General features: G+C 34.1%; 1 protein-coding gene across 2 annotated transcripts in view; it reads left to right on the forward strand.

The window, feature by feature from the left end:
* Window positions 1–518: 518 nt before the first annotated feature.
* LOC123557398 (ganglioside GM2 activator-like) overlaps window positions 519–14724 on the forward strand; it is a 49894-nt gene continuing 35688 nt past the window's right edge. The window contains exon 1 of one of the 2 annotated variants that reach the window (XM_053543752.1): window positions 519–1687. In XM_053543752.1, the coding sequence (XP_053399727.1) occupies window positions 1561–1687 (127 nt within the window). In that variant the 5' untranslated portion in view covers window positions 519–1560. The remainder of the gene's footprint in view (window positions 1688–14724) is intronic. The other variant, XM_053543753.1, reaches the window with a different exon arrangement.

Here is a 14724-nt window from a genome sequence, read left to right on the forward strand (position 1 = left end):
TCTAATTGTCCATGTTCCGCCCAAACTCATGATTAGTTTATTTGTTTATTTCTTATGCAGAAATAGAACAGAACATTTTCCATTTTTATACTATGATGCAGAATGAAGTATATTTCAAACAACCTCGTAGTTTGCTTATCAGAAACAATTATGTACGGTAAATACATCATGTTTCATCAATCAAATTCCTCATCACCGTGTTTCAAATGCTTATCAATTCTTTACACTCATAAAGTATATCGGATATGCCCAACATTGTTGCCTACAGTGTATTACAAACGCTACAATTAATCAAAACTATTCCCAAGACACGGAATTATCTGAAATAACAGGTAGGTAAGGCCTCTATGAATTCAAACAAGTTCACCATTTTGTAGATAATGTGAAATGCGTGAAATCTTCCCTGTACACGTTAGGTAAGAGAATACATCTATAACTTCTTTACTACACTACAAATTCTATCTGAACGATGTGTGAGGTCCATTTTATTCGAAACAGCGGTAGCAAATATATCGGGCGCGCTCAGTTGACCATCGAATGTACTACGGTACATAACCAATATTCTTTGAGGTTTGCTTAACGTTGATTTCATTGTTCTAAATCATGTGTGTAAAAGGGTGAACTTATACGTAGAAATTCTTTATTACTGCACTCATCTTGCCGCAAAATGCAGAACGAAAAACTTCAAATATTATGCTTCAAGTAATTTGATTATTTATTTCAAGTCAAATCGAAGTTGTTTATTATTTTCCTGACGATTCGGACGAAAATTTGAAATTAAAGACTGGCTGGTCGCACTGTTTTACTATACTCTTACAAGTTAATTTAGTGTAAAAATATCAATAAAATTGTTAAGTCGGCCATGAAATGATTTTCGTAGATTCTTTTTTAATCATTATATTCTTAAAAAGATTTGCCATTCTATCTATGAAGAATTTAAAAGTATTAAGTTAATCCAACCTACGATATTAAAACGCTGCATTTTATGAACATGCATTGGTCAGTTTACGGCGGTACATCTGTACATAGAGGAGAAAGTTAAAGCAATACAAATGATGTCAGGCTACTGTTAAAAGTTGACGTTTAAACCTGGCAGGGCGATGTGTGGGGTCCTATGCCAGTTTTATACGTAAATATTTGCCTTGCAATTTTGGATTGAGAACGGTTTAATGGACGAAGGTATATGCGATTAGCTTATGCTGGAAACTGACAAATAATCATATCTGTCAAACTTTGACTTTCCACGTGCAGTTTAGGAAAAACGTTAGGGGTTTATACATAAAATGATAATCTTCAGGATGTTTTCATTCATTTATAACTTTATCAAGAACGTAATAAGATGGAAAAAAACTTCCGTTTAACATTGAAATGTGTTATTTGATGTAGTCAAAGAGTAATATATATACAAAAAAAAAGGAAAACGTGATTTGATTTTCATATTCCAAAGAAAAAAAGAGAGAAACAAAATTAAATGAAGTAAATATGTGTGAAAACAATGATGTATTTATTTCACAATTATGCAGATTTATTAAATGAGGAAAGTGTAACTAAAAGCGGACAATGATGAAACGTTCATATTTGACGATTTTGTGGACGTTTTTAGTGATTGTGATATTTGCAAGGGAAATCCAGTGTAGACGGGGAAGGAGAAAAAGAGACAAGTATGGACTTAAATTTTCAGATTGTGGTAAATATACTTTTCTAAATTTACATTTTAACTTTACTAAATATTCCATGCTATATGTAAAAAAAAAAAGATCTCAACCTTTGGTTATAAAATTGAAATTTGCCGTGTAATTCTAAATTAAAATTTGCCGTGTAATTCAATCAAGTTTTCACCTCACTTTGTAAAAGTGTTTTGAAACGTGTTTCATTGAGTGACATTTGTTTGGGTTTTGGCATATTTTAGATAGACTAACAATTCCTTTCCATGGAATTAATTTTTGTTTACAGAAATAGACAAAACAACGAGTTTTTTTCTTCATGCAACTATTATAATAAACATAATATGTGATTTTTTAACAATTCGTTGTTAATCATGTGTGTTGTTTGTAGTATGACAGGACTGAAATGAAACTGAAATATAATCACCATAGAGTACACACAGAAGAGAATCAAGGATTTCGTTGGTCTAGATACATTTTCTTAAGCTCGACATAATTATTTATGAGATCCGTACTTGTGTTAACATGATTATTGTGTTAATGGATTGAAACAATTAACGGACACGACCTGGTATATATTATTTGGTGGTAAAGATAAACATTATGATAAATGACATTTCCATAAATTATTGCAATTTACAACAACACTTCAAAGTAAAACACACAAGTGTATAATTATGTCATGAATAAAAACAAACATACTTTATTCTCTTAACAACAGAAGTACAAAAAATTGTCAAACAAAAACATAAGCGAACCCGTCTTGTTCTTTTTTCTTTTTTTTTAATAGGACAATGCGATCTTAAAAAAAATGTTTACATTCAAATTTGCAGAACTAATGAAAGGTAAAGATTAAAACATCCGTTCCTCAATAGTGATTTTGTAGCGGTTAAATCAATATTCCATTCACATTTCAAACCTTCAGGTGATTTTAGAGTAAAACAAAACCACTGGCGGTCTCTCTGATAACAGAGTAGATTTGCTGCGTGCATGTACCTTCATGTCATGTTTGACATGTTAACAACGTAAAAACTTATGAATGGGTTTACGCAAGGAATGTTTGGCGCGTGCCATTAATTTCAACACTGTGTAGGGTCAACAAAATTACCCACATATAACGTGCAAAAATAAACACGACCCCATAACTTATTTTTTTTATCTGTGTTAAAGTTCTTTGCACATTAATAGCCGAACAAATCTCAAGTTGGATACGGTTTAGATCAACTGAAATTGACTATTACTTTGAACTATTTTTTGATTCCCATCAGCTATAAATATGTTTGAAAAGTAGTTGAAAAAAATATTTAAAATACAACACGTGTTTTAGGAAACCCCTATAGGGGCCTAATAAGTTTGTAATAAATATGCATCATCCAAATGCTTCTCATGGTTTTGGAACGATGATAACAATGGAAATTCAAAGTGTCCAAATACGCAGGAGGTAGCGAGAAGCAGTTGCAGGGCAAAAAAAAAATGCAGACAACTTAATTAATACTTACCACGTACCGTGATTACGGCAGTCATAGGTCTCGCCAGATAATATCTATTTCAAATAACGCTTTATTGCAACGACTGCATATTGGCATAAACATTTCGGGATCAACGTTCGTATCAGCACCTCGATGGCACACAGCGGCATCTCCCGGCTAAATGTACATTAAATAGAATTTCTAATCGCCCAGAATACCTATGGTTATCTTATATTTTGTGCGATAGTTCATGTACCGTTTAAAGAAAACTGGTTTCATTCAAATTCTAATTACTGACAATTTCGTGTATAATATCATTAACATTCAAAAGTATCAAATTGTGGTACGGTAGAAATTCATTAATCGGTATCAAATGTATGAAGGTTATCTTATCAGGGGATACATTAATCGGTGTTAATATGGCTGGCATGTGCGTTTCAAATTTTGACAGAAGTGTCAACACATTATAAATCCATAAGAGCTACTAGGCACGACCCCCGTGTCAGTCAAAATTTACTGATATGTCAGTATTTTGAAGGTAACAGGGATTAAAGTACAGATATATTTGACACGTCGACAGTTAACAAAAAATACACGTTTTTTTTGTTGTTGTTTTTTGACAAGGAATAACTACGTGAATTCATGTATGCAACCATCACATACAGATCGCTTTTACACGACCTATACCTGCTAAAGGTAATAAGACAAAATTATTGTTCTGATATGCTATCCAAAAGTGAGTTATCTCAGTTTCAATTTCAGAAAACAAAACAGCCAATCACAGACTGTTGTAAACTGCAAAGATTCACTAATCCGTTAAGTTTTAGCAAGGCAGGTTTTTTTGCTAAAAAAGACTGGGTGAAAATGGTAAACCACGGCATTCTCTGTTCAAAAATAACATCACAAAATATTTGTGAGCTGTTTATTTAACTTATAGATGTACTTACTTAACTTATACACATGAAAAATGTGGACCGTTGATTTAAAAAAAAAAATCAGCAAAAAAACACTCGAAATATTCCTTTTTTACGTTATGTGTGACCTGCTGAAATAAGCCATTTTTGCCGAATATCAAGTTCAATATCCGCCAAAGGTGACTAGTCACGATGACATAGCAAAATAGACTATAGATTTCTAGCACAAAATAAATCCATATGCAAACAGTAATTCGTATTCTCAGCATTTTCTCACTAAATATGACAGTCTACGTTTCAGATGTTCAGCATAATAATTGTACTTCACAAAGAAAATGCAAATCATGCAAACGAACTTGACAAAATATCAAGCACATTGAATAAAAAACTTTAATTCTAACACGATCCGCAGCAATTGCTATATAAACATCTAGCGAAACATATAGCGAAATCGCCTATGTATACATGAATCTAAGATAAAATATGGTTGACTGTTACATTCCCCCCCCCCCCCCCCCCGCCCCCTCTCTCTATGATTGTGAGAGATTCTACTTCAGTTCCATTACATACGAATTATTTCAGGGCAAAACGGTTGAAAACAGCATTTCAAAAACATAAATATGATAAAAAGTCATACTGACCTTTGTGTAGGACCGTAAAACACGTTTTGATCTCTACGAGCGAATTCAGTTAGCTTAATTATGATTCAGCGGTGACGTCATAAATGTATGACATAAAGTATGACGTCATAATGATGTGACGTCATATAAAGTTAAGCTTGTAACTCGTAACACAGGGTCAACTCGCCTAATTTGATGATTCTCTTCATAATTAGTTTGCGAGCTGTTAGATTACTAATTCATAAATACTTCTCAAAATTCTGATAAAAAAGAAACAAATATCTATACGTTCCATTGGCTAGGCAACACTTTCTGACCATAGGGGGTAAATTGTAACAGCATATGACCCGAATGACGTATTACGCTGAAAATGTAGTACTGTAAAATGCGAATTATTTGCGTTGTTAGAATCGAAATAATAAATATGTTCCAATAATTTTATCAATTAATAAAACATGGGCAGTCGTTTCGATGCGAATAATTAAATCACTCGTGCTACGCACTCGTGATTTAATTATTACGCATCCATACTCCTGCCCATATTTTATTAACTGATAAAATATAGGAACAGATTTATTATTTCTTAAATATATATTTGAAACGGTTTTCCTGATTTCTGAAAAAGAGCGCTATTATATTTTATCTTCTGTGTTAGATAAAGGGCATATTAGAATCGAAATAATGTATATCAAAATCGTATTTTATTCTAATTAATACACTCAAAATCGGCTATACGTGGCCAGAAGCGGACGTTTAACCTCTTTTTCGTGAATTAATAACGTTAAAACACGTTTTTTCTATACATTTTTTCTTAAATAAACAGAGCTTGACCTTCTTCGTTCTTTAAGTGGTAATCAACATTAGCCATGCTATCATGTATTTTAGAGACAACACAGATTAACCTACCCGAATTGTTAGTCAGTGATAGCAGAGCTACCGGCGCCGCAAGCGGCGCCGATAGCGTCGCATTACGGTTAAACGTGTGAAAAACAAAATGAATAAAACTGTGTAAAGAATTACTATCGAGTTGAAAATTCGTGGTACTTTTTTGGAATCGGTGTTGTTCGGGTTTCTTCCAGCACACAATGCTCATTGTAATTAATCAGTAAGACGTCACTAGACGCTTGCTGTTTACGGTTGACAAAAGCGTTTCGCTTACTGCTTTGAACGTTGAATAAAATGTAAATGAGCGTCTGATAATAAGAATTTTGTGCTAAATACATTTTCTACGAAGAAAAAAAGATAAAATACAATATTTTCAATGCGAAACGATTTTCGTCACGCTTCCATAACTGAAATTTATTATATATACTTATATTTGAGTTGATGACGTCATACTTCCACATTGGTGCAGTGGTTAGCGAGTTCGCATTGAAAACCAGAGGTCGGGAGTTCGATTCTCACCAAATGCATTTTTTTTTATTTCAGTTTTTTTTTATTTCAGTTTTCTTTTGTATTTATTCATTTATTATGAGTTTTGAAAGCATTGTAAAAAATAAAGTCATTCATCTGAAATTTAACAAGTGTTCTGTTAGTGATGTCAGGTTCCAATGTACTGTCTGTAGATAAAACTTATTTTTGAAAAAGGTTTTGGGATCAAAATATACAGGCATTGAACTGTGAAAAGCACATAATGCTCTTCTCCCCGTTCACATATATTTCATCCACAAGCTTAAAAATCACTGACCAGAATTTATTACTAGGAAAAAAACTATTGCCTATGAATTATTAATAAACATCAAAAAGACTCCTACTACCATTCATATTCTATACCAGTAGTGCTAAAAGATTAACCATAAAATGTCATAGACTGTTAACTTAGCAGTTCAGTAAATAAAACAGGAGTTTTCGAGAATTTCGGCAAACAGTGATTTTCTCTGGGTAAAATTCTCATCACTAACTTTTAAAGATGGCTAGTCTTTTGGATTTTAAACAAGCTTTTTACATGTAGATGATTTTCATTTTCCCATACCAGACGTCTATCATAGCAGTATATTTGCCTTAAAGTTGGACACATTCTTCCTCCTAAAAAGAACCGTAACTTTCTTTAGTTCGTATATAGCATATTTGTAGAGTTTTCGCCTGTCAAGATTTAATCTTAATCATAATGCATTCTAAGACATTCATTCAGAAATCATGAATTATCATCACTTCTTAAAATTTTAATATATCTTAATGAACATAAACTTCCTAAAACGGATCCAGATAATTCCAGCAACACTCCTTTAATTTTCAAGGGGCACTGGTTATTTTTCAAGGGAGCTCTGCCTTCTAGGTAGCACCTAAGTTCATATTAATTATATTTATTGTATCAATTATATTTTAAGGTATCAATGAAATACTAGTATAAACTGACAAGTATGCGGGCAATATAGATCTAGACCTGCGTGAATATTTTGTGTCCTAATTCCTGTCAATGTCTGACTGGTTGTTTGATACAGGTATAAACGCAGTACAAAATAATCAAATGTTATGCAAATTTGTTTTAAGATACATTTCTAAAACCATACCCAGATATGACGATACAACAATAATATCTGCAAAAGACAGTTCAAAATATAAGGTATAATTGTCGACTAATCGATTATAGAGGTTTCTTTCGAACTACTAGTAACTACTTTATTCTTTTTATAAGTTATCGTAAATGTCTTTATCCATCTGCCTAATTTAATAGACAAGATATAATCCTGGATTATCTATTATGGCCGACAAAACCTCGGCATCCATTTGATTTCTGAGCCAATCTATTACATTGCAGAAGAAGTTTTAGGTCCAAGGAAATCTATCATTCGCAATATAACAATTAAAGTTTGGCAAGAATATTTTCTAATGAATCAGGGCAAATTGTTTATCAAAAATCGTGTCTACAAGAGATAAACCAATTTAAAAGATAACTTATTTGCCAGCAACTCCTTTGTGTCGTATCACGAGTTCCACTCATTATACATAAAAACAAGTTGCACGTTATTATCCCTTAATGAAGATGGAGGCGTCTAGTTTACACGTTGTCCGTCCATCCGTCCGCTCGTCTGTCTGTGTGTCTGTTCAATGTCTTATATGAACCCCGCGGAGGATATTTACTGAGTCTTTATAGAATGTTCATATCATCAAGACGACATGCAAAACGTATGTTCAAATTATGTTTGACAAACTTATAGTCAATGTCACAACCGAATGTGACGATTTGACTCGTGGATGGATATAAAAATAATTTTGCTAAAATGTAGCTTTTATGTTTTGCATTTAGGGTCAAGGTCAATGTTATTTAAAATAGATACAGGTATTGTCCGCTCATTAAATTTACTTTGGATTGGAATATATACAGTGGCAGCATGGTCGGGGGACCGAGCGAAGACGTGCGCAATCTGACTAAAGTACTTGATCTTCTAAACGAAGATCTGAGAACGACCCATTCACATTCGTCTTCTGTATATTTTGGATTTCCAATATTGCTTTTTTTTATTTTCGCAAATCTATTTTTATTTGAACCAATCGGACAACTTGTTCGAATGTCAAAGAGTAAGAAATATTTGCAGTCATTCCAGGGCTCGAACCCGGGACCTCTCGTTTACAGGACAAGTGCCCTACCGACTGAGCTAACCGGCTATCTGACATCTTTCGACATAAAAATTGTAGATATCAAAAACCAAGGCTTTTTAAAGCTTGCAGAATGTTGTAAGTTAGCTTTTGATTGGCTAGCGGAAGGGTTGTCAGAACGAGGCTATCGTATAGCTCGTTGTCAGATCCTAGGCATAGCGTAATAGGAGATGTACTTTAGTCAGATTGAAGACGTGCGTAAACATAAATACTTGAAGTCAATGTTTTATCAGCAACAGTTACGTGCAAGTGCAAAAGCATTCTTCTTTCTGAGCGATCAGGGAGACAGTATCACTGTATAAACTGTCTCTGAATATTCCAAATCATTCTTTTACAATAAATACATGAGTTTGCCGGACAGCCAGGCCGCTGGATAGGAAATTTTCAGAGTAATTAAAAAATGTTAATTGCACTTTTTTGATCATAAAGTAACCACAGATATGATTGTTTCTTGATTTCCTTATAGTAAGTCTATTTTCATAGACTGCGTTGCAAATTTTCATAGTTTTAAGCAACATTCTTTTTGTGCTTTATTTAGTTTTAGCGTTTGTTTTCACAGTTTTCTTTATATTTATCGTGTATTCCAAAACATTCTTTTACAATAAATACACGAATCTGCCGAGTCGCCAGACCGATAGGCTTCAGGCCGCTATGCCTATATGCCACCAACCAGGCCGCGAGGTCGCTAGGCCACTAGGCTGCCACTTCAGGCTAGGCCGCCAACTTCAGCAAAATCTGAAGTTGAAGTGTGCGACTGTTAAGCAGAAACAAGTGGCCAAAGACTGTTATTCACCATCGTGTCATTGTAATGTATCTTTGGCTAGAACAGTATTTACTATTTAACTTTTAGGTATAGAATGACTGTTTAAGCAAATGGAAAAAAAATCAGCATAAAAAACGTGTCAACAGTAAGAATCAGTGGAAACTAAGTACAGGAAGAGGAAGACATGACGTAGAAAAGAGTTAGAGCAAATACAGCAACTCAAAAACACTAAACTCTAACATATGTAAATGCTTAAGATAAGCAACTGCAACGTACTGTAGATATAATACAAACAGTCATCTGGAGAATCGTACTATCAAAAGCAAAAGGTAGCAATAAAAAAAATTTGATTTGTTCTGTTTATGTTGATGGAAAGCAGCGTTGTGGTAATACCTTGTGGTGGGTCTTAACTTCACCTCGTCGTTGATCATTGATACCACTGTCTTCTCACCTCCACGGAGACTCGCTACAAGCGGAGGAGGATTTTTTTGTCTCCACATAATTATGTTCTGTCTTTTGTTTCAGTTTATTTATCACGACATTTGTTGAACATGTTACACAAGCAGTTTCACCATTTCGAAGCACTTGAAACTTACAACACAAGAGACCACCTAGACAAATCAATGTTAATGTTTTATTATTATTTTCCCAGCACTCTATATCTATGTAATGATTAATCAAAATGTGAACAGTATGTTTTGATTGGAAGAAAAAGGGCGAGGTAAACTTGTTTCTTGCAGCCACACATGAAATTAGAGACAGTATGACCAGGCAAAAAAATCAACAAAAGTATAACAACATTGACGGATCTTGTGTGTTACCTAGTATTTGCTGAGAGATGTTTTTAAACATATCCGTGTTTCTGATTTTGCATCAGCAGAATATACCTCTCGCCTAGCTGTGTCACAGTTTAAGATTACACAAAAAAAGGCCGTACTGCATGACTTTATATGTTTACAGATTACGGACTTTTATTGTAATAGAAATATCCTTAGACGAAATGTATGGATTTTCTACTTTTTAATGGAATGATGTGTTTTATAATATAATCCTATTGTTTATGAAGTACCAGTTTTACTATAAAATGTAGTCAGCAAACAAACTAGAACACAGCTAACTGTTACATATGTTTATGCGTGCTTTAAAAAAAAATATAGTTATTTCATGATAATCGTGGTAGGAGCTAGGTCACAGGCTAAAGGTTTATCGTACAGTTTCATTCAATTGATTCTTAATTAGACAAGTTGTTGAAGTATCAATGAAACTTTATTTAAACTATGAAATAATTGTAAATCTTTGGAAAAGTACATTCCTCTTTATATTAACTATTTCCAATTAACTTATTAATAGAAACACTTAAACATGCATTTTTTTTCTAATTTATGAGATGCTTTGTTCTTTCTTTAAAGAATTGGTTAAGATAGAGAACAGATAGTGCTTTCAATGTTTTTTACTGGAACCCTCACAACACTAACCTCAATTTATTTGTCTGTATTTATATTATTATTTTATAAGAGGTATTCTTTATTAGTTAGCACATGTTTCTTTCTTTCTTGTCCTTTTTCTTCACACTATAACATAAAAACAATAAAGACTATTGAGAGAAACTCGTTTTTTTTTCTTCCTTACTTCGGTAAAGAAGCTAATCTCTCTTTTCAGTGAGATTTTTCTCAATTTTATTTCCTGGTGCCAGCAGAGAGATTTAAATTTGTCTTACGTACGACTTACTATCTCCTACTCCTACGGACTTAGTATCTCCTACGTAGGACTTACTGTCTCCTACGTAGTACTTAATATCTCCTACGTAGGACATAGTATCTCCTACGTAGGACATATTAAGTACTGCGTAGGAGTTAGTATCTCCTACGTAGGAGTTAGTATCTCCTACGTAGGACTTAGTATCTCCTACGTAGGACATATTATCTCCTACGTAGGAGTTAGTATCTCATACGTAGGACTTAGTATCTCCTACGTAGGAGTTAGTAACTCTGACGTATGTCACTGACTTAAAGACTCTCGAGCATGCGCAGTGGAACAATATATTCGTGTGTACTATTATTTAGTAAGGAAACGTGTGTAATTTAAAACTACACGGCATGGATGACTTTATAAAAACATATTTTGCATCTGGCATGAAATACCGTGAAATGTTACTTTGTCTTGAAAAAATAAATGGGTTTAAAGTTTCTTTACGAAGCCTTAAACGGATATTGTCACGTATGAAGTTATTTAGACGCATAAATAAAAGTGATGAACTTTAATAATAGTGTTGCTCTCTATGTCATGGAAAATGTAATGGCATCCAGCAAACAACTTGGATACAAGATGATGCATCAGAAACCCCTTCAAGAGGGATATGTTGTTGCACAGGAAACAATTCGCCTGATGATGCATATTCGTGACAAAGAAGGTATTGAACAGAGAAGGAGAACTCGTCTTCAAAGTCGGATGTACCTGAATCTTGGACCTAATTATTTATGGCATATCGACGGGTATGATACATTGAAACCGTACGGGCTGTGTATCAACGGAGCTATCGATGGATTTTCTCGTTTCATAATATGGCTTGAGGTGCACAAAACAAACAGCGATCCTAAGATAATTGCTGGTTATTTTATGAATGCTGTGAAACGTTTGCAAGGCTGTCCAACGCGTGCTAAATAATTAAACATCTCCCTTCTTTCAATGTCTCACACAAACTTCGTAAGTATGAATTAAAGACACATTTGACCAAGTTCTGAATTTGACAGATGAAGTAGTCAATAAATTTGTTTTAACAGTTATTTTTGAACATTTTATTTTGTTGTTGTTTTTTTTTTTTTTTTTTTTTTTTTTGGGAGGGGGGACTATGTAGTTTGGGTATAGTCACACTGCGATACCCCAAAGGGGCACTTCTAGGCATTGCTCCAGGCATGGGCAGACATCAGGTTACAACCGCCGACATTTCATAAGCCAACCGGGCGGTTTATGAGCACGAAGAATTGAAACATGTCATGTGAGGTTTCGAACCTTTACCATTCGGCTATGGAGGCCTCTCGGTCATACTATGGACATTAAAATTCGAGTTTTTGTTTCTAAACTATCCTTAATCTACTCATTCAAGAAAAAAAGATGCCAGAGCCGGGAATCGAACCCGGGCCGCCACGGCAATGAATTTTCCTGCTGTCTTTAACAATACTGTGAAATCATTAATATTCGTGGGGGACAAAATTTCGTGAATTTCATGGTTGAGTCAATCCACGAAATTTTATCCCAACGAACAAGATTATTCCCATAAATATTATGTTCCAAAAGTTGAAATCCACGAATTCATATCCCCACAAAATTTCCGTTTAGACCAAAACCACGAAATTTTATGCCCGTGAAATTAAATGATTCTACAGTATACACCACGGAGGAATATGTATACAATGACCCTTGAATGTAGATATTTAATAATTAGGCAGTTTACCTCAGTAAAACGTTACAAACGCTTTTCAATTTCCAGTGTAAAAGTTAGTTAAGACAACTAGTTCTCATGTGTTTCAATAACATATAATCTGTCAGTAATTAATTCAGAGCTTTCATAAGCGGTAATAGCATTAATTTCTTGATACTGGTACCTACAATTTCTCTTTTTTTTCTGTTGTCGTATGATCTGAAGGACAGTGCTTTTAATAATCAATATCTATTAGGTGTTATCATCATTTGAGCTGCGCCATGAGAAAACCAACACAGTGGCTTTGCGACCAGCATGGATCCAGTCTGGTCAGGATCCATGCTGTTCGCTTTCAAAGCCTATCGCAATTAGAGAGAGACCATTAGTGAACAGCATGGATCCTGACCAGACTGTGCGGATGCACAGGCTGGTCTGGATCTATGCTGGTCGCAAAGCCACTATGTTGGTTTTCTCATGGCACGACTCATTTCTTTTTCTACATTCAGGTCAAGCATTAACTAGTTATAGGAAACTGTTTAACATAATAATAAACTATTGATACTTTTTTGTTTCAAACACTCATTTCTACTTTATTTGCATATTAAAGATGATACATTTACGAAGTTTATTAAAGTATAAAGGTCATTAACACCTCTCCAATTCATCTGGTAATAAAAGGTACTCATTGGCAAGCACTTCATTATACAGACTGTGAAGGTCATAAAGGATATTCTATGATCCAGGGCACTGGGATGAAAACTGCCTAGCTCGGATCGCATTTGTCCAGTCGTTAGAGTCAGAGGTAAGAGGTATTGCTTTTTTTTTTCAGAAAGTGGTATCGGAGAGGATTGATTTTATGATCAAGTGCTTAACATTTAATGACTCTAACGACTGATGCGAGTCTATAGTGTTCCGAAAAACTAATGTCAAATCAGCTTGTGGTCCGACCGGTTTTGCTTTCTTTAACATGGTGTGTGTATCTTCTATATATTGTATATGTTGTGAAAAAGAGGAAGAATAGAATAGTATTTAAATAAAGTGAAGCATTTTTTGACAGTAAAATCTTTTAATTACCGAATATCACGGCGAATTTGTAGGTTTCAGTCATTAAATCTGGTTATCCTTTGTTTTGTTCAGTGTATGCCTAGAGAGAAGAAATTAAGGACGAGTAACTTGGTAAACATGATTTATTCCCCTTAATCGCTCTTCACAGTAGAGGCTATTTTTTAAATATAAGAGCTAATTTCATGCGAAATAACCTTTACAATTTTGTTTGATCAGAGTGACTAGATGAAAGAATAATTGACTAGTTGAAACTAACTAAATCTTATAGAACATTGATAATCGTGTCATGCAATCAGGTCTATATAAATTCAGTCTTTGTTACTGGTTAGAAACAGTGGTTAAGAGAAAGTTATTTATTTAAGCCCCTTCTGGAGACAACACATAAAATACAAGAATATAAACAGTTTACAAAATAAATTAAATATTGCAATAAATGCCATTTATCAGCACGCAATTAAAAAGTCAACCAGCAATGTTCAATTAACACATGTACCGGAAACGCGAGTAGGACCACAGAACACTGCAGCGCCCCAAAATAGGAACAGTTACGTGGGAGATACTATGTCCTACGTAGGAGATACTAACTATAAGTCGTACGTAAGACAAATTTAAATCTCTCTGCTGGCACCAGGACGCTTCCATAAGTTTCACTGTTAAAGCTTAAATGAAATCGGTGCGATTTAAATACTCTACAATTATGAATCTTTTACGAATTTTTAAGTGTGGAGCGAATGCCGTGTGATTAGTGTTACACACTTTCGACATTTTCCTCATACTGCGGATACCCCTAGCCTAACACTCGCACTATTTGGGAAAGTGTAAACAAGTTCTTCCAAACAAACAACATTAGTATAGACCACCGGCATGCTTTATTACCTGAGAACTTTGATCGCTTTTTGGTTCCATTTATTGCTTCTTGACAGAAGGTTAACTGGTACTTTTTTCTTTTTTCTATTGCAATGATCCTGAACTTTCCTGTATAGATCGTACAAAGTGAACTGTCTCTTTTAGAACTCACGTAGATATTCTCTAATATAACAAGCACTTTTATTATTGCAGCTATATATAAGCGATTAGTTACACGATTACAATTATACAGACCTTATTATTACAGTTATTTCAACATGAACACTATTGACATATTCATAGGCAACAGTCTTTCGTAATGCCAATTCAACCGTTCATTTCTCACGAGGTGTAACTTTTACACTGCC

This window comes from Mercenaria mercenaria, chromosome 5 (genome assembly GCF_021730395.1).
Source record: "Mercenaria mercenaria strain notata chromosome 5, MADL_Memer_1, whole genome shotgun sequence".
In the NCBI taxonomy this organism is placed as follows: domain Eukaryota; kingdom Metazoa; phylum Mollusca; class Bivalvia; order Venerida; family Veneridae; genus Mercenaria; species Mercenaria mercenaria.